At 40.4% G+C, this 19469-nt stretch overlaps 1 protein-coding gene across 1 annotated transcript; it reads right to left on the bottom strand.

The window, feature by feature from the left end:
• Positions 1–4458: 4458 nt before the first annotated feature.
• On the bottom strand, positions 4459–16289 carry LOC129331474 (holocytochrome c-type synthase). Its single transcript, XM_054982043.1, has 7 exons — positions 16230–16289; positions 14017–14162; positions 11250–11392; positions 8854–9002; positions 7306–7425; positions 7046–7132; positions 4459–6882 (listed from the first exon to the last, which is right to left on the bottom strand). Exons 2-7 carry the CDS (start codon positions 14120–14122, stop codon positions 6684–6686), a joined length of 804 nt encoding a protein of 267 aa, XP_054838018.1. The 5' UTR covers positions 14123–14162; positions 16230–16289; the 3' UTR covers positions 4459–6683.
• Positions 16290–19469: the final 3180 nt, after the last annotated feature.

The following is a 19469-nucleotide window of genomic DNA, read 5'->3' as shown; positions in this document are numbered from 1 at the left end:
AACGGCTGCTTTGGAGGGTGGGCTCTATGGCATTATAAACCTCTGAGGTCCCACCCCCATAGGCCCCACCCCAACTCTTCAGGAATTTCCCAACCTGGAGCTAGCAACAGTAAATTGTTTGCAAGATACATCCTGGTGCTTCCTTTGCGCATCCATCACTCTCACAGTCCCTGCAACAAAGCAGGGGAGCTTCAGGGCAGAATCTTTTGAGCTTCTGTTAGACCCTCCATGAGGCCCAAAATTTTAGTCTCCTGCTCACTCCTGCATAGCTACAGTTGTGAGAGGAAAGGAGAAAACAGAGACTCTGCTCAGGAGCCCATGGCCGACAAAAAACTTCAGGTTCCAAAAGAACTGCATAGAATTAATGCCATTGCATCCTTGGGAATTATTACACAGTGGGACAAAATTGATAGCAAAGAAGCAGCAGGGAAGATTCTCTCTCTCTCACACACACACACACACACACACACACAAATTCTGAGAAGCGACTATAAGATAGTATTTCAAGAGTGCTGTGGACTGTAACTGGAACCAAGGGCTACTTTAACACATTCGCTTTCTACCACTCTGTAATATAAAAAATTCATGGAGACCTGTGTCACTCATTTCAAAGGGTAAAGGCAAAGAACACATGGTAAACACATACAGTGCTGGTAATGTTATCTGAAATTAGAGGCCCCTCATTACCCAATCCTTCCCACTTAGGGAAGCTGTATCACTTACGCTTTCCACATAGACACTTTCAGAAGCTACAGCTTTAGTCTCAAACTCTTGCATTAGTAACATTAAAGATATTTCAACATGCAAGAGGTTTTTTTATTTTAAAAAAATCAACATATATCAAAATGGATTAGGACTGCCTAAACTATTTGAGATAAATATCATAAACTTAAAAGAAAACTTTTCACAAATAGAAAAGTCTGAAATTAAGTTACTAAAGCAGCAACCCTAAGCAGGTCTACTTCGCAATGTCCTATTTTATTGAAAAGACTTACTCCCAAGAAAATCTTCTTAGAACTTCAGCATAAAATAGATAGGCAGGTGCTATGAGGAACTGGTCTCATTAACAGAGGCTCTGTTATAGGATTCTCATGAATACTCCAAAGTAGCTGCAATTCTCTGATGTTCTTAAAATATGTACACTTTGTAAACTAAGCACTTTTTAAAAAATAATGCTTTCAGTTCGTAGAATTTATATACTTGGGTGCCTTTAAAGAGAATGTTCTTTTATGAAACAAAAAGTGAAAACCATGTTATAAATTGTGTAATACCTTATTGCATTGATGGAAGTGGTATTTAAAATATTGTTATTATATTTTAAGATGGTTGTACTCTTCCTCTTGGCAAATTTTATACACATGGAACGTGCGTATCTTTCTTTGAAAAATAAACCATACTCTGTGAAGGTCAGAGCAGATTAAAGGTTGTAAATATAGTTTTAATCTTTTTCTTATAACTTCTGAACTTCAGGAGTGCCTGATGTCCTACTATGACATTTCTGGTGTGAATGCAATCACAATAGCTAAGCCTGTAAAATTAATTCATATCTCCAGTTTGAAAAAGGTCAGATTTAAGTCAGGCCCATCTGCATCTTCATGAAGTCTCTCCTGCACATTTTATTTCACAGCTGTCATCGTCCCAGAAAAATTAGTTTCTGAATTTTGTAAGGTGAATTAAGTCATTTAGATCTGAGCAAATGACACTCAGGTGCTAACATATTCCTGAAAGTATAAACGCAGATGAACATCCAAACAAGAACTATGTTTCATGAGTCTAAACACAAGTCTCAAACTCTCCGTTTAAAGTAAAATAAGTCTGCCTGAAGAAACCTAAAACATACAAATGAAAATGCAGTTTCAAAAGAAAGTATTTCAGCAACTTGTTGTTTGGAAGAGTGGCAAGTGTCTTTTGCTAATACCAAAGATCACCAACAGACTATTTGAAAGTCCACCTCCTCCCATACTTTCCATTCTACCAGTTAAGATCCTCTTTTCATAACCTGTTCTCTGAGCCGGTGCCTGCAGAGGTGAGCTGGATGGCAACCAGAGAAAGGCCTACTTCAGTGGTGGCACCTCAGTTTTAGAATGCACTCCCTTAGCTCTTATTGGCATTTAGATGCCAGGCCAAAAGTTTTTTTTAGCTAGGCTTTTATAACTGGAGAGTTCCATTTTTAAAAGCTATTTATGGTCAGCTTCCAACCTAAGGACAATTCTAATATCATTTTAGACCACTCAATGGTCATTTTATACTGTTTTTATAACCTGGCTTGTTTTATTGTCTTGCTTGAGCTTTGATCTGCCTCAAGCAGGTCTCTGGAGATTAATAGCTTATGAATTTCCTAAATAAATTATACATAATAATTCTGATGTAAGGGACATTAATCAAAAAGTAATAATGCCTAATATTTTCTTTCATATGTATTCTTTGCCTAATGGATAACGCTGAGCAAAATATACCCTACAGAGAAGTATTCCCATCGCAGAACCTTCACATTACTTTTTTGTACATAAAGACCCACTCACTGAGATGAAAATACATGTATCATAAAGTGTGTGCGCCCTTATGCATTTCTCCCCATACAGTCCAGGGAGATATGCATAGGGTATGAAGATTCACATGCGGGTGGCAAGGTTTAGATTGTCATTGCACGTGCATATGAACCTGTGTGTACAAAGCATGATAGACGAATGATCCCTTCATTTCCAGCTATCAGAGGTTACCTCTGCCAGGATGAAAACACACCAGGCAACATAAAATAACCACCCAAGAAATTTATGAGTTGAGCATAAGTTTTAACACTCAACCAGTGTGCTTAATATACTACCCTTCTGGACAGATCAGTGTCCCACTCAGAGCAGTGAACCAAATCAGCTGGGTAGTTGAGGCTGAGAGGAGTGGCTTTACCCAAGACCACCTGCTAAGCTCATGGCAGTAGTGGGATTCGAACCAGCAAAATGCTGATTTGTAGACCAACCACTTAACCATTATGCTATAGCAGCTCTGATAATAACTGCACTTATATACTGCTCTTCTAGACAGATTTCTGCCCTGATCAAAGCGGTGAACAATGTCAGTGCTTTTATCCCCACAACACAGCTGGAGAACTAGGGCTGAGGGGAGTGGCTTGTACAAGCCACCTGCAGAGCTCATGGCAGTAGTGGGAATCAAGTGCTGATTTGCAACCCAGCCACTTAACCACTATGCTACAGCAGTTTTTTCGTGTACCGCTGGTGTGCGCAGATGTTTGCATCAATGAGGCATCTTTTCACATAGGTGATGTCCATCCTCATCAGGGCCACTGTTTAATAACAAGAGATGGCTCAGTGTCAACGAACATGCCAAACAGAAGCCCACTTTTCGCCTGCAATCCTATCATACTTATTTTGAAGTCAGCCTCTCTGAAAACCATGTGACCCATTTCCAAATAATCCTTAGGAACATCTTAATTTGCTGATGACAATCAAAGAGGCATGAGTCATACTTTGACCACAAGTTTTCCTTGCGAGTTACTTTACAGCTTGTAAAAAGAACGCATGCAACTTTAAATTCTTACTGGCACTGTCTGTCAGGGGGCTAGAAGCAGAGGACCAAAGGTAAAACTTCATCCACCTTCTAACACATACTTCATACCAGCTCATATCAGCTTATTTTTACTCCAGTATGAATAAGCAACCAATTAACTTTCTCTCTTATTTTAATGGGTTTTTGAATAATACTAAGCTGGCCTGGAGAGTCTCAAGAACATAATTGATGCCAACGCCAAATACCTATTTAGAAGAGTACAGCTTACAAAGCTAGCAAATGTTATAGATGCATACTATTACATAAAGCCTACAGGCAATTCAAACATCAAGCTAGAACATGTTCAGACACTGGCCTGGGGAGATCCATCACACAGCAAAGGATACGATAGATGACTCCTACTCTCAAGAGAGCAGGGCTCAAGAACATCCTATAGAACCCTATCATAGCTCTCCCAAATCAGCTGCTGCTGCACACAGCTGCTCTTCCATTCACATGCAGCCAGGGCCCTCCTATGTCTATTACATCACAGCTCTGCAGCTGAGAGAAGCTTCAGTCCTGAAAACCTGGGGATTCTGATAACCTCACAGAAAGGTCTCAGCTGCAATCAATTGGTCCAGAGGCCCGACACTTGGAGAAGCAGCATTCTGCAGGCGACAGGATGGGAGAGTATACAGTGGGATAATCCAGGGTCTACTCCACACACTCACATCTCTGCGAACACAGGTTGCATAAAAAAATCTTCAGTCCACCTCATTGCTTTTTTCACATGAATATATCCAAAACATTCCCAGCAAAAAAGTTACTTTACAAAGAATCTACAGGCTTCGAAATACGGAACTCCAGTTTTATAGAATGCTTTGTCAATTCAAAAGGGGCTAATAAAGACACTTCAGCATTGATTCCAAGATACTTCCAATCAGCCATGCAACAAGGTAAAAATAAAATTTATCTTTATTAGAAATCAAACCAGGAAACACCGTAAAATATATGATTGAATCCATCTGTATACAATGAAAATATATACTAGATGACTGGAGCCACGTACAGCAAATGTACCTTGCAGAGATGTGAATATGGATCTGATGACATCCCTCAGATGCCGTACCCATCATGAAAAGAAGCAGAATTACTTTTCCGTTTTCACTTTTTTCTTAAATTTGTGCAAATTTAACATACAATTCAATAATCAAGATTTTAAAATCTGCAAAATCAGGTGGTAATGATACGCAATCAGAATCACCATGTACTAACACATTTGATATCCTGATGATTATAGGTTAGTGATTTGCTCAGTAACATATAAACCTGCTGGTTTCCCCTAAACTGTCTTCACAAATGTAACCATATATTACCATGTACAATAGCCTTATATGTAATATTCAAGAGTCTTGTGGCACCTTGCAAACTAAATAAATTTGTGCAATTTTGTACAGAAATGCCACAAACTAAACCTTTTTCCAAGACATTATTCATTTTTGGATTATACACCCTGCGTACAAACCACTTGCTCGGTCACTTCATGCATTTGACTGCCACATGGTTCTTTAAAAGGTGCTGCACAGCCCTTCTTCTGCTTTGCTGCAACAGACTGTTGCGGCTATCCCACCAGGAGTTGTACTCATCCACTACCCCCTAACACTCCCCACTTCTCTGCTGTTTTTGCAAGTTCTCCACTTCCATTTCAAGCCAGATAGAAGGGTAGCGGTAATGGTAACAAGGACATAAGAAGGGTACAACCATCCTGTACAACACTGTACAGGATGCAAAAAGAAGTGAATCCCAGATTGCTGACCCAGAATATCAACCTGCAAAGGGTTGGGATGGGACCCAGGCACAGCTCCAAGGAAGAGCGTTAGTCTGGAAGCCCTTTTTACTGGTCTTAGACTGATTTGTTCATAAATTTGGATTTAGAGTGGCAAAGCTCATCTCCACTGGAAAGTTAAAGCTATTTATAAAAACAATCTTCAAAACTCTCTCAAACATTATTTTAGTACTGTAAAATCCTTCAGTTTCCTAGGAAAATTCAACTACAACTTTTTATATTGCATAAGAACCTTTGGTATTGATATCTGACAGGACATCTCTCTTCTTGTAAGGGCATACTACAGTTTAATCTGAAGAACTGAGCTGTGACTCACAAAAGCTCATACCTTACCACAAAGGACTCTTGCTCTTTTCTACTGCTACAACAGTTTAACCTAAAGGCATATTCCAACCCTTTACCAATAGTTAGAAGCACAAGCACAGAAAACAGCTGTAACATTTCTGTTATAAAATCTTTAAGCATCTGTTTCCAACAGGAACCAACTTCCAACAGTTACTCTCCTTTGCTCAGTATCTATCAAAGTGCCACAAGTACTCAACCATATGCAATCAAGTGAAGTAAATATGAAGTGAAAAACCTGATACTTTGACCAATTTACCAAACTTAACTTTTGTTGTAGTGCTGTACATTTAAAGTTACTATTTAAAGAGCAAAGTATTTCAAAGCAGACATTAGCAAAAACCTCATTTAAAAAAAAAACAAAACCTTGATTTGCCAAACTCCACTTCAACTTCAATTCCACTTCAAAAAGGCAGGATGTGAAAACTGGCAAATCAGTTGATTTCTAATTGTTCTTAAAATGATGTGCCTGTACGTAAAAAATGGTTACTCTATGAATATGTACATTCAGCATGTGATATAATCTATGGAGTCTTTATTATATGCCACTCACAAAACATTTTATAATTTACAGTTTGGATGACAAGAAAGGTATTTTTCTTCTTTGACTGTTTTGAAATGTTTTTCAAATTGGCTATTTTTTCAACCACAAACACTAGACTGAAAGGCACAATTGCTCCATTGCTTTATTACAGCTATTCCCGTTCCTCAACAGAGATACTTAAATCTCTATGTTAGTGCTGTCTCTACTCAATGTACGAGAGATTCACAATGTCTTCCAGTTGTGATCAAATGTGTCCAAAAGGTCAAGGGGGGGGGGTGCATTAAATAATGCACACATTATTTAAATAAATCCTTGATTAAAGCAATGTTTTCTGTCCCTCAGTGGCAAGCACAAGGCTATTAAATAAAACTGCAGTCACTATAAATTTTTATTCAAGTCCAAAGTCAGTTCAATACCACTTCAAACAATACAGTTCTGATATCGTTTCAGTCATGAAGTCCAGCGCCACCAAGCCACCTTCATCCTGTCCCACACAGCAGTCAGGGAATCAAAAGCAGGGCGAACATCCAAAATGGTAAACTGATAGTTCTTATCTACTTCTCCTCCATCATAATAATCAATAACATATCTGACTTCTTTTCCACAGCGTTCAATAATCCAATCGTGCCTATCAAAAGGTAATTCATACCTGGAAAGAAAGACACTTATTTATAATATTAAGATAATCACCACAATTATACAAATATTAAACATTAACAAGTATTCAGATGCACATCTGCCTCATTTTATTCTTGAAGGTGACTTTAAAATCTTTCTATTATAACACAAAGTCAGCTTTCACCCAAACATACCCCATCCAGGATCGTATTCTGGCTCTTGGTGAATACTCCTTAGCTTTACCTCCAAATCGAACAAGGGTTGGTCCACACGGGCACTCCCTGAAAAGCAATTTCAGAAACAGATGGATCAGCAATCTAGGCAAAACCCACTTGGTAAAGAGACAGTAAAATCCAACCACCTATCCATCCACGATGACCAGACTCTATCACAATCTGAAGATAAATGTTCAGCTCTTCCATGGCTGTTACTTAAAGAGTGCAAATATACTCACTTTGCATGAAGTGCTTCCCATTTTAAAATTTCCTTCCAAGCCTGCTCATTATTCTGATTATGAATCTTAATGATATTAGTCATATCTTGAGGTTTTATGTCATCATCTTTCCATTTCCATCTAAAGAAAGTAACATTGAAGAAGTGAGAAAGTACCCAAGACCATTCTGTATATTTCTTTTCTCCCCTAATTAAAAGCAGTATGTTCAAAGAACTAATAGGCTGAAATCAAGCATACAATCCGCTCTTCCAACAAAGAACATTATAATTAAAGATTACTTGTTCCAAGCAGATATCAAATGCAGTTATGTGAATAGTTTCCATTTTTTGAATCTATTATTGTAACAGTAAGAAACGGACTAGGCAGCCCTAATGAAGTTTCATAAAGTCTACACACGCTATTTTGTAACAAACACTCCTTTTTTCAGGGCACTCAGTCCGGAGTCACCTTCAGCCAAGAGGAAAGGTGGGGTACAAATATTTAAATAAAGTTGATTTTCACATTCCTAGCGTGCGTGCGTGCGTTATGGGCTGGGTAACAATCTAAGATTCTCATGCAAATCACATACTGCCCACAAATTCTTCATTTCGCTCTTTCGTGGTCATTTTCATCTCACTGTTCCTCCAAAGATCTTCCAGATGGTTAGATGGAAAGAAAGTGACTGGCCCAGAATCACCCCACAATCTTCATAGCACCGCAGGGATCTGTAGTTGGTTCTCCCAGAATCCAGCCTGACATACTAACTGCTACATCACACTGGTTGCCTACCTGCTCCAAAATCTGGTCTTTGCTTATTGACTCAATTACAAGGGGGCTGAGAAGTCCACACTATTGTTTTGTCTAGATTCTAGTGCTCATACACAGTCCTTTTAGATGAATTAAATGGTGGTACCAGGGCTCAAATTTGCCTGGAAGTCATGCCTCCAAACTTAGCAAAGCATGCTCACACACATATTTCCATCACTTGACAAAAGTGACATCAAGTGATGACTCACATGGGTAAATGAACTACCATAGATCCAGCACCAGACAGAAATTTCACATCACCTCAATACCTTATCTTGTTAATCACTGTTAATGGTTCTCTTTTCGGGGGGATGAATATCTATCTTATCTATTGTCCGATGTTCAACCACTGGTTTCAAACAAATTAAAAAAAAAAAGACGGGCCTCTTTACCAAAGAACTTATAAACTACATTTTAATAGGAAGGAAACAGGGTGGAGAGAGGAGAGCAATGAGGAAAAGACAATGAGGGATGACTGAGAAAATGAAGTGATGTGCTTAAGCACATGTAAATATATTATTTATTATTCATATATATTAAATATTTATTTATTTATTATTAATAATAAATAATATATTTATTATTTATTTTTTTAAAAATAAACTAGCCCCAGTATGGGAACAGATGGGGACAGCTGCAGCTACCACGCAAGAATATAAAAGCACTCTTGCACATCTTCCCAGGCATTCCTTCTTCACCAAGAGCAAAAAGTACCACCAAGAAGTTCCGCAAACCAACATGTAACACTATTATTTCACTTACCCTTTCCTAAGCATTGCATTCCAAAACATTTGCTCTGAAGGATAAATCCAGTTTTGTTGAGAAAAAGCTCTAGGAATATTAGACTCTTCTCTCGTAGTAGAGAGTGGAAATGGCTGGCCAGGGGATGGTATTTGATTAGGAGGTGGCATCTAAATAAAACAACCAGAACAGGAACATGAGAGAAAAGGACATTTGGTAGATCAGGAAACAATCTGGATTTTACCTGTCTTTTTAAGAATCCAGCCCCTGCTCTAGCAAAATGTTTATCCAGTTACTTGGCAGAACTTCTCTGTAGGCTTTACGTCACTCAGGGTCTCCCAATTCCTGATGAACTTTTCAAAAGCCCTTCCTTTTATATCCTCTTTGAGGACTTGTTAACTATTAATTTACCTCACACTAGAGCAGCAAAAGTGATTGCCAATAGTGGAACATTCCAGTGGAGGAAGTATCCTGAAAGCTTCCATTTTCTATCTCGATGACAAAGTGAAGTTCATGTTTTCCCAGAACAACCAGAGCCCACGTAATATGTGGCTGGTTCCATAATGAAAGTCTCTGAAACGGCTTGGAAACAAAGAACTCCTGGAAAATTTTGAAATCCTGCAGTCCAATATCCCAGTTCTTCATCAGAACATATAAAGGAAGTTACCTGTCCTGCATAATCCTAAATCGTTCAACTTTCACTACTTCCTTTTAAGTTTAAATGCCTTGCAAATTCTGATTTCTTTTAAAATAAATGCATAGTACTTTTTAAGAGGATATTGTGCCATGGAATTTTTCAACCTCATGCTTACCTGGGAAATTTCTATTTCTCCAAGACTGATAACTAGGTAATTCTGGTTTTTCTTTCTATAAGGAAAGCAGAATCTCTTAGGCAGCCTGATGAAGAATTACCAAGGCACATGAAGTAAGGGATATCACAAGTATCTGTTAAAATTTTCAGCTTCACAATGGACTTATTTAATAAGCAGTTTAAACATGCAAGGGAGACAGGATGCAAATCAACAAAGTAAGAAACTTATTATAAATACATTTGGCAAAGTCTCCAAGAATATTGACAGAAACACCCATAGTAATAAGGGGGGGGGGGTATTCCAGGAATAACAAAGTGCAGCAGGATCTGAAAGCCTAAACCATTCACCATCCACAAGTATTAGTCAAGATAGCTGTTCTTTCAATCAGAATTGCATTACACTCATAAACATGAGTATATACCTGTCATTAATATACATCTATCACAAATGTACTAACTCACAAAAATGTTACAGAAAAATAGAAGAAGAGTAACTGTTCCAAAAACAATGCCACTAGGTCAGTTTCACAAAGATATAAAAGGAAGTCGCGTACTGGAATATCATATATCTAATTCCCAAGTGCCATAGATGTATGGATACATAAATCTGCAGATTGTGACCACTTGGGAACAAAACAGTTAGTTCTGCAAACTTAAGACAACCAGCCCCAGGCTTGCAGAAAAATCTGAAAACAGTAAAAAACACTTGGGGGAGGGTTAAGCTATGTCATCACAAATGGCTCCTGAGGGAGCAGAGGCAGGGAAGGCACCTCCCAGCTCCTCCATGCCAAACCAGACAACGTGGATGTCCACTAATGCACCAGCTGCTGCTCTTCCTTTCACAGCAGCTTCCAGTCCACCAATGCAAGTGAATGGGAGAAAAAGCTATGCCTCTTTGCTCTTTCCTGTTGAAAACCAGACCTGGGGGCCCACCCAAAGGCTGCAGTGGCTGTAGACTTAACAAGGGTGAGGTTACGAAGACGGCGGGGGGGGGGAAGGTTAGAGAGTCAACAAAGGGGGTGGGCAGAAAGCCAAGGGAATCAGTTGAGGGGAGCTGGATGAACAGTGGCAGTGAAGGTGGTGGAAGGAGAAAGAGAGGCAGCTAAGGGGTGGGGCAAGGGGAAGAATGACAGCAAAGGAGTGGCATAGAATGGGGGGGTTGGGGGAAGGGGAAAGAATGACAGCAAAGAGGGTGAAGCATAGGAGGAAGCAAGAACAAGGGGATAGGGATTCTCCCTTCAAGCAAGGGCAGGACAGAAAAAGCCCACAATGGTGATTGGGTGGGGGGCAGGGAGTCTAGTGTGGATCCCTGCAATCCTTTCTACTGCTATTCTCCCCCGCCCCTGCCCCAGCATTATGTTTTTGAGAGCAGCTCAAATGGAAAAATACACTTTCTAACAGCAATGCCAATGTGGCTGCATTTTCCAGCCCAAAGGCTTAGGGCTTGCTGTTCTCAGTTCTGCTATGTTATTATCATACATATGCATCAAAATATCAAGCCTTTATGAATTTATCTTAAGAGCTGTGACATATGATCTTGTACGATGTTTCAAGTAGCGCTTTTACATTTGACAGAAAATATACTGGAAAGAAAAACAGAAGTTACCATGTTGCTAGGATCAATCTTCTCATGTATTTGAGACTTCACAGGACATTCAACATATTCATATGCTCTTTCTTGATGCACAGGACAAGCAGCATTCTGGTTCTCATCAACACTGTCTGTTGATTTCACATGCTTTGGGCAACCTAAAACAAAACAAGGATGCAGTTATGCGATAGAATTTGAATTTAAAGGCAACTAGGGACCTTATTTTGCATTAAACTCGTAACTGAAACTTTACTCTTGATGCTATTTATACTGTAACAAATAGTGTGGCTAGAAATAGATTTAGCAAGACAATCTTTAGGGCACACATATAAGTGTAACATGGTTGGGAGATATTTAGAAGGGCAATTCTGGAGACAGTCTATGGTCTTGAAACACAGAACTTTTCCTTTTCTCATAACGGTGGGACAGGAATGGGGGAGAAGAGGATTATACAGGGTACGTTATAATATGCATTGCATTATAATATTGGTTGTTTTATTTTCAATCCGTTTCCAAATAATCCCTAGCAGAGTTAGCCTTTTTTCATTGTTGCAGCACACTAGGTTGATACTTTCATTGAGCTATTCCCTACGACTCCCAAGATCTCGTTCCTTCTCAGTCTCAGCAAGTTCAGACCCTATTTGCACATACCTGAAGTTGGGATTTTTTGTTCCAATGTGCATCACCTTACCCTTACCTCCACTGAATGTCATTTGCCACATTGTTGCCCACTCACCCAATTTGTGAAGATGTTCCTGGAGTTCAACACGGTCAGCCTTGTTTTTCACTATCCTGAATAATTTTGTGTCATTGTAGACTTGGCCACTATACTTCTCACCTCCAGTTCCAGATCATTTATGAATAATTAAATAGCACGCAATACACTATATACACCACCAAAATTTGTAATTCAAGGCAAATGCTACAGTATCTACTTCTACTGAACTCTTTTGGAGTACTATTTGGAAAAATTTAACTCTAGGCCTCTGGTCTCATATCATATTTCTGTTCTGTTGGAAAGAGAGCTTTGGTTGACTCAAATACTCAGCTGGCTTTATCTCCTGATGCTCATGCATAGCCTCTTATTTCAGTAAAAGAAGTTAGAACTTAAATAATGCAAATGAAGCCAGGTAAAGCTCCTGTCCCTGACATGGTCTCCCCTGAATTATTTAAATCAAACCCAATTTGGTGAGCAGTTTTGGCTCCAGTTTTTACACAAGTTAATGATACAGGCTTAATGCCTAGGATCTGGCACCATGCTATCATGGTGCCTATACACAAGAAAGGAGACCCATCAGATCCTTGAAATTACTGCCCTATCAGCCTGTTATCAGTTGCGGTTAAATTATATGCATCCGTGCTGTATGGCAGATTAGTAGTTGGTTACAAAGCAAGACAATCTTGGGGAACAATCTAGCTTCCGAAGGGGAGCAAGTACAATTGATCACTGCCACATTGTACAGTTTATTGTTGATAAATATACTGGTAATAAGAAGGGATCCTTAAGTGTGGCCTTCATGGATCTCAGAAATGCTTTCGATACTATACCGAAAGATAAACTATGGGCAAAATTGGAAAAACTATCTATGGATGAACATCTCTTATTTCTCAATCAGCAACTTTATAACCATCCGACAGCCCAAGTTCGGTGTCGCCCTTCAGGGGTACTGACAGAACCTATTTCACTGGATAAAGGTCTTAAGCAAGAATGTATTTTGGCCCCTCTGTTATTTAATTTATACATTAATGATCTTAATTTCTTTTAGTTACAAGAGGATTGCCACTTGCCTTATCTTACATTGGTGAAGCTGCCAGTTCTCCTATATTCAAATGTCTAGATCCATAGTGGGCTTGTGTAAACCTATCTGTTTATTTTATAAATATTACTGTAGGGAAGGTTTGGTAATTAAGCAAGCAAGCAAGAAATACTGGCCCGAATACTGATCCCTGTGAAAACTCACAGCTTACTTCCTTTTTATTGAGAAACTGTTAATTTATTCCTACTCTCTGTTTTCTTTTGACTAACCAAATTTTAACCCTTAAAAGGGCCCATCTTCTTATCCCATGACTGATAAGCTTACGCAAGAGTCTTTGGTGAGGTACTTTGTTAAAAGCCTTTTGAAAGTCCAGGTATATAAATGTCTCCTGGATCACTATTATCTACATGTTTGTTCATTTTCTCAAAGACTCCAAAAGTTTGGTAAGGTAGGACTTCCCTTAGCAGAAGCCATGCTGATTTTTCCTCAGCAGCTTTGTTCTTCTATGTGCCTAATAAATCTGCCTTTGATTGAAGTTTCTACTAATTTAACTGGGACAGATGTTAGGCTAACTGGCCTGTAATTATCTGGTTCCCTCTGGACCCCTTTTTAAAAACTGGTGTAACATTTCCTATTCTCGACTTTGGTGAAGTGGCTGATTTCATGATGTTACATATAGGGGTTAGTAGATCAATAATCTCAGTTGAGTTCCCTAAAAATTCTGGATCTGAAGACTTTTTAGTTTTTAATAGCAACTCAAACAGATTGGTTTTCTCTAGCCAGCTATCATTGAAGTCAGAAACCTGATTACAGCTTATTTTTTCACCTAAAATGCCTGGTACATCCGGGGTGGGTGGGGGGGATCACAATTTTCATTTTAACATCAACAACTGGCTTCAGGGTACACTTTTAGAACCTAAAGCCCCTGCCATATTAATACATGGTTGTAGAAGCTTTTCTGCATGCAGAAGTACTTTAGAAGTATATTTCAAACACTGCTTGTTTGAGTTCAGTAAGGAAGTTACCTTCCATTTTCTCCTGGAGCATCGGACATTGGGAAGAGGCAGTCTGAGGCTGGTCAGATACATCTGCTTGGACTGCTATTGATGGAGAGGATGCAGACAAGCCCATGGCCAATTTTTCTTTCAACTCAGGTTTGTGGACAGGACATCTGAAATGCAAAACAGAGCTTATGAACACAGTTGGGGGCAGGGGAGGGCAAAAATACAGCAGGTAGGCAAACACAGTTAAAAACTCTATCCAGAATCTGCTTCCACTTTCCTAGATTTACCCAAGAATAGTTGGGACATACTTTGCCCTGGCCAGTGGGGAAAAATAGATCAACATATTTGGGGCTCCTCAAAAGAGTGTGGACTTACAGGATGAGCTGAGAGACAGCAAAGATGGCTTGCCCTCCCTTCATCCCCAAGAAGCCACTCCCACCCAGCTAGTAAGGAGATAGAAAAGGGAGGCATGGGGTGGGGCTTCCCCATTGGCAAGGGCAGAGCTCTCCCTCCCAGGTGATAGCACTTGCTGAGATGAGTTGGGGGCTGGCTCTTGCCATTACAGGGCGGAGCAAGCTGGATAACTGAATAGTCACAGCTAAGAGACACTAGCCAGGAAAAGAGCCAGAGAAGGGAGTGACTGAAACTCCTTCCTCAAGGTTGCTCTGCCTGCACTGAGGCTGCCTCCCCCAGGCAAGTGGAACTCTGTAGAGTGCTGCAGAGTCAGAGGAGAACCCTGTCCCTCAGCTCATCACCTCCTCACAAACACAGAGCATGAATTTTATGAACTATAAAAGCTACAGGTCTTAAAAATGGTAGGTCAAATATCTGCCTTTAAAAATAACATATAAATAACACATATCTAGCAGCAACATAAAGATGTGCTCCCAGTATAGCAAAATGATATCTGCATGTATATATTTTCCTTTACTGTCTAATACAAGTTCCTATCTACTTTTTTTTTTAAAAAAGGAACACAGCAAAAGATGGGAAGAAATGGTTATAATTGAGAGAGCGTCAAGAAAAATTTATATTTACAAGATTTTTTTCCTACTAGGTATGAATGAAGATAGAAGCATGCCTATCACTAATCACCTTTGCAATATTCCTGATTTTCAGCATGTACACCTATTCTAGATTTGCCTACTGCTATCCCAAAATGGACCACCAAGACACCAGCACAGCAATCAGAAAAAAAGCAGCAGATTAACACTGTAATGGTGTCACAAGCACTAAGTCTTACAGAGCTTCTAATTAAATACTGTGTACTGAAATTACATACAAAATCTCTACATACAAACATGTTAATTTATGCACAGGTTGCATATGGAATATCACACATATTACATACATGCTCAGAATTTTCACTTCCTTGAAGGAAGTTGATCACAGGTAAAGTAGTCCTATGCCTGATTGTTTTTGATTGGCAGCAACAACTATTGATTATAGGTTACAGAAAGGTTAGAATCCTCCCTAGGATACCGAAACAATAGAGGATCAGTTATTGAGCGGGAAGGTACCTGTAGGCCACAAAACTGCACAATGACAACTCTTATGAGAGTCAGCTTACACACCAAATACTAGATGGAAAAAGAGCACAGTTCTTTACCATAAATAAACAAAATCGCCACACCTTAGGGGAGGCAGATAGGAGGGGGGGAAACAACAGTTTGAGGGCCAGTTTAGTGCAGTATTTTATTTTACTATTTGGCAGAGAGTGATACCATTTGTCTTGGACAAACTCAGGGTCGCCTTGCCACGTAGTGTTTTTTTTAAAATTATTAAATACATAAAAACCCAATTCCAAACACATAAAATGAAGAATATTAATCACTAGAATATTTGGAAGTGTTGGGTAATCTCAGGGTCACCTTACTAAGCAGTGAATTGCAGAGAAAGCTCCCTTAAAAATATTCTTTTTATTCTGTCCGCCCCCTGCGAGGGACGTTCGTCTGGCAGTGTGAGCGCTTCAGGGCTGCCTGGACTGGTGTCTCAATGCGCTAAGCGTTGACACTCCTATCGCTACACTTATCAGTTTGGCATCTCATTCAGGGTAAAAAGTATCCACGCGGAATTGCTATACTTGTTTAAGACCCCCCCCCCCGCCCTTCTTCAATTCTCATACACACACAGGAAAGTCCCACCACAGAGTCTCTAAGATCAGCTAGACTCCCCCAATACTGGTAACCCGCAACCCCAAGACGGTCGCCAGCGTAAAAACGAACGAAAGTTACCTCCCTTCAAACCTCCTTGGGCCCGGTCTCTAGGACACGCAACGTGCTACTTCTCGCGAGACTTCTGCAAGCAGCTGGAGCAAATAGAATCAATTCCCGGAAAGAAAATTTGCGCGCGCATGAGATAGGCGGAGCTTGGATTGCCGCGGTCTGAGAAGGGAGGGGGAAGAGGGACAGTATTTGTTACCGTGGTAACCGCACCGGCCTTTTTTCTTCTCCCCATGCGTTGATTATTCTTTTGAGCCAGGGTGAAGCGCGAAGCTCCCCTGGAGAGTTGGCTGTGCTTGCGGCTAAATTTCGGAGCCTTGGAGTAGCTGAATTCTCAGGTGAAAGCTGGCCAGAGTTTCAGCTGTGCAACAACGTACAAATCAGCGTCAAGCGTCACGCGCAGCATGTGCAACGTCTCATTGAGTAGCCTCCACAGCTCTGTCATGGGTTCTGAGTTCCATTAGTCTGATACCATTTGGAAACGGCGTCGACAAACACGCATGTATTTTACAATAGGACACTTTACACACACACACATAAACCATCAATGGGAGAGGACATTATTAACAAGGTAAAAAAAACTATGAAGGCGATCGATCAAAAGGCAGCAGAGCTCAGTTGGTGAGCTTCTCTGGGGCATTTGGTCACTTTTGCAAACGGATGCTGGACTACAGCCAGTTTAGTGTAGTGGTTAAGAGCAGCAGGGCTCTAATCTGGAGAACCGGATTTGATTCTCTAGTCCTGTTTGAAGCCAGCTGGGTGACCTTGGACTAGTCACAGCTCTCTCAGCCCTACCCACCTCACAGGGTGATTGAGGATAACAACATACTTTATAAACCACTCTGAGTGGGTGTTAAGTTGTCCGGAAGGGCGGTATATTCTTTTAATGTTATTTTTTCACAGACTATTGGTCTGTCTCAGCACAGCAACTGTTGGCTTCTTCTGTAACATACCATTATTATAGTACTTGTACTTGAGTATGTCCAGACAGCACTAGTGTGCTGCTATTAGACATTTTAAAAGGCAGTGTACGTGATAACTTCAGCAATTTACTGACTTGAATGAATAAACTCTAAGGCCCTCATATTACATGTCACCCAACCCTTGTGTCTGCCTTATCCTTTGTAATTATATGACTGCTCTTTATGTTGCATCTGGCCTCATGTTTACAAGAACCCAAGTAATGAATGATTAAATGTCTGCCTGCAACTGAATGTTAGCCAGTTAATATTATCATCATTTTATCTTCTAATTCAGTGGTTTATTAAGTAATTAGAGAGATTGAGGAAACTTCTTCCTGTGGAATTTAATTGCCCTGTCCCTGTTCACAAGCCAGTTGACTTGCTTTTTGGACTCGGGTCATCTTCCATAAAAATAACAGTATTCATTTATTTAAAAAATTGATCTCTGTATCTCTAAATTTGCTTATCAAAAACATGTCTTGGTTGATGTATCACTGCAGGATAGTTTAAGGTGGGTAACCATGTTGATTCTGCAGTAGAAAAGCAAGTTCAATAGCATCTTAAAGAGCAACAAGATTTCTAGGTAATAGGCTTTTGAGAAATAAAGGCCGCCAGACTTACCTGGTGTCCAGGTTGTGGCCGTCGGGCTCAAAAGGGGGCGAGGCATGGCGGCCGCCATGTCGCCGGCTCGTGCCAGCATCCCCTGGGCAAGCCGGCGGGCCAATCGATTCAAAGCCCCTGGCCAGCCTATCAGGGGCAGCCAGGGAAGGGCTCATGGGTGCAGCTTGGCACCAGACCTCAGGGAGGCAGTTCTGCCTCAGGTCCGGTGGCTAAGTATACATCCAGCCACCTTCCCGGTCACTTTGCTTTCAGGCAGCGTTACCCACCCTCCTCTCCCTCAGTTGATGCGGTTGTTCCTCAATTTTTCATCGTCACAACTTGTTCGGCATTTTGCATTGGATCGGATCCCCTTTTGGGGGGAGGCAGGGCCTGCGTGCCCAGGCTCCCTGTTAAGGGGATTCCCTTAAGGAATCTTGGGAGTGAGTTATGGAGGGGCATGCCCGCCTCGGGGGCTGCCAGGGTATACTTACTCCCGGGTGGCAGGGGAATCACCGAGGGGTGTACACCCAGGTGATCTCCCCCTTCAATGTCACTCCTTGTTTCCCCCCCCACTCAGCTCTGGTCTGGGGGGGTGAGGGGTCATCGGCTGGCAGGTGGGTCAGCCTATGCTTTGGAGGGATCCAACCTATATGCACTGCCAATGCTCCTTGCTCGCTGTACTCAATAAAGTTGTGGCCATTTGTTCTGCAGCTTGGTGTGGGTCTGAGTTTGTTGCCTGCCGCACCTTTCCTTGCCCTCAGCATAGGCCGCAATCAAAGCACTCTGTCAGATGCAAGGAAGAATATTATTTTTGCTCTTTTAAGACTATTCTAGTATAGTGAATCTCCTCTCAACTTATCTTACAGGCCCAATTAAGAGGAAAGTTGTTAGGAAACTTGCGGACTGTAATGAAGCCCTAATTTACAAATGGGGGATAATTCAAAAGTTGTGTAGTAAGGATTTGAATACCAGGAATCCGTTCCTTACATGTCACAGAACATAGTCTAAAGGCAAACAAGATCACTTTTACACTTTTTAATTTTAACTGACAATTTGCTACTTTTAAATGTGGCCTACATTCTTCCACTTAATTCTGCCTCATGGAGATGCCAGCTCTGTATACACAGAATTGTTAAACTCTGTCTTCAGAAGAAAATTCTAGCTACACCATTCTCACAACTTAGAAGTATTTTTATTAAATAACATTCAGAGGTTTCAAATGAATACAAATTATGTCAATTATAGTAGGATTCAGCTGTATAGCACACTTGCTAATGAAATAATTCCACAGAGAAATACTGCATTCTCTTCCTTTTATTCTTATGTACCAATGTCTTGAATACACATGCAACTTATTGCTCATAGACATTATTGCATATACCTTAAACAAGATCAGCCTACACGAATTTATACAAAACAGCAAGGCTTTCAAATACCAGTGTAAACTCATATATTTCTCTCTTACAAGCAACACATTAAGACTAATCAAGCAGATGGTCAGATCTTGTTAAAGTTCACAACTGTACAGCTACTTAGGTCTACAGAATCAATACAGCTTTCTCCATTTCTTGTGCCATTATAATTTGGGAGCAACATAACCAATGCTACTGCAGCGTTTCAGCTTACTTAAATGGATTCACAGGTGCCATCTTCATTCCATCCCGTATAGAATTTCAGTACTACCTTTATC

The sequence above is a fragment of the Eublepharis macularius genome, chromosome 5 (genome assembly GCF_028583425.1).
Source record: "Eublepharis macularius isolate TG4126 chromosome 5, MPM_Emac_v1.0, whole genome shotgun sequence".
NCBI lineage: Eukaryota > Metazoa > Chordata > Lepidosauria > Squamata > Eublepharidae > Eublepharis > Eublepharis macularius.
Note: the sequence above shows the minus strand (reverse complement) of the source record. Positions and strands in the feature narration are given on the sequence as shown.

Coding starts and splice junctions, on each gene's coding strand:
- LOC129331474 (XM_054982043.1), bottom strand. CDS start 14,122: ATGGGCTTGTCTGCATCCTCTCCATCAATAGCAGTCCAAGCAGATGTA. Junction 9,003..11,249: donor AGATTGATCCTAGCAACATG/GTAACTTCTGTT, acceptor TGTTTTATTTAG/ATGCCACCTCCTAATCAAAT. Junction 7,133..7,305: donor TGGGAAGCACTTCATGCAAA/GTGAGTATATTT, acceptor ATTGCTTTTCAG/GGAGTGCCCGTGTGGACCAA.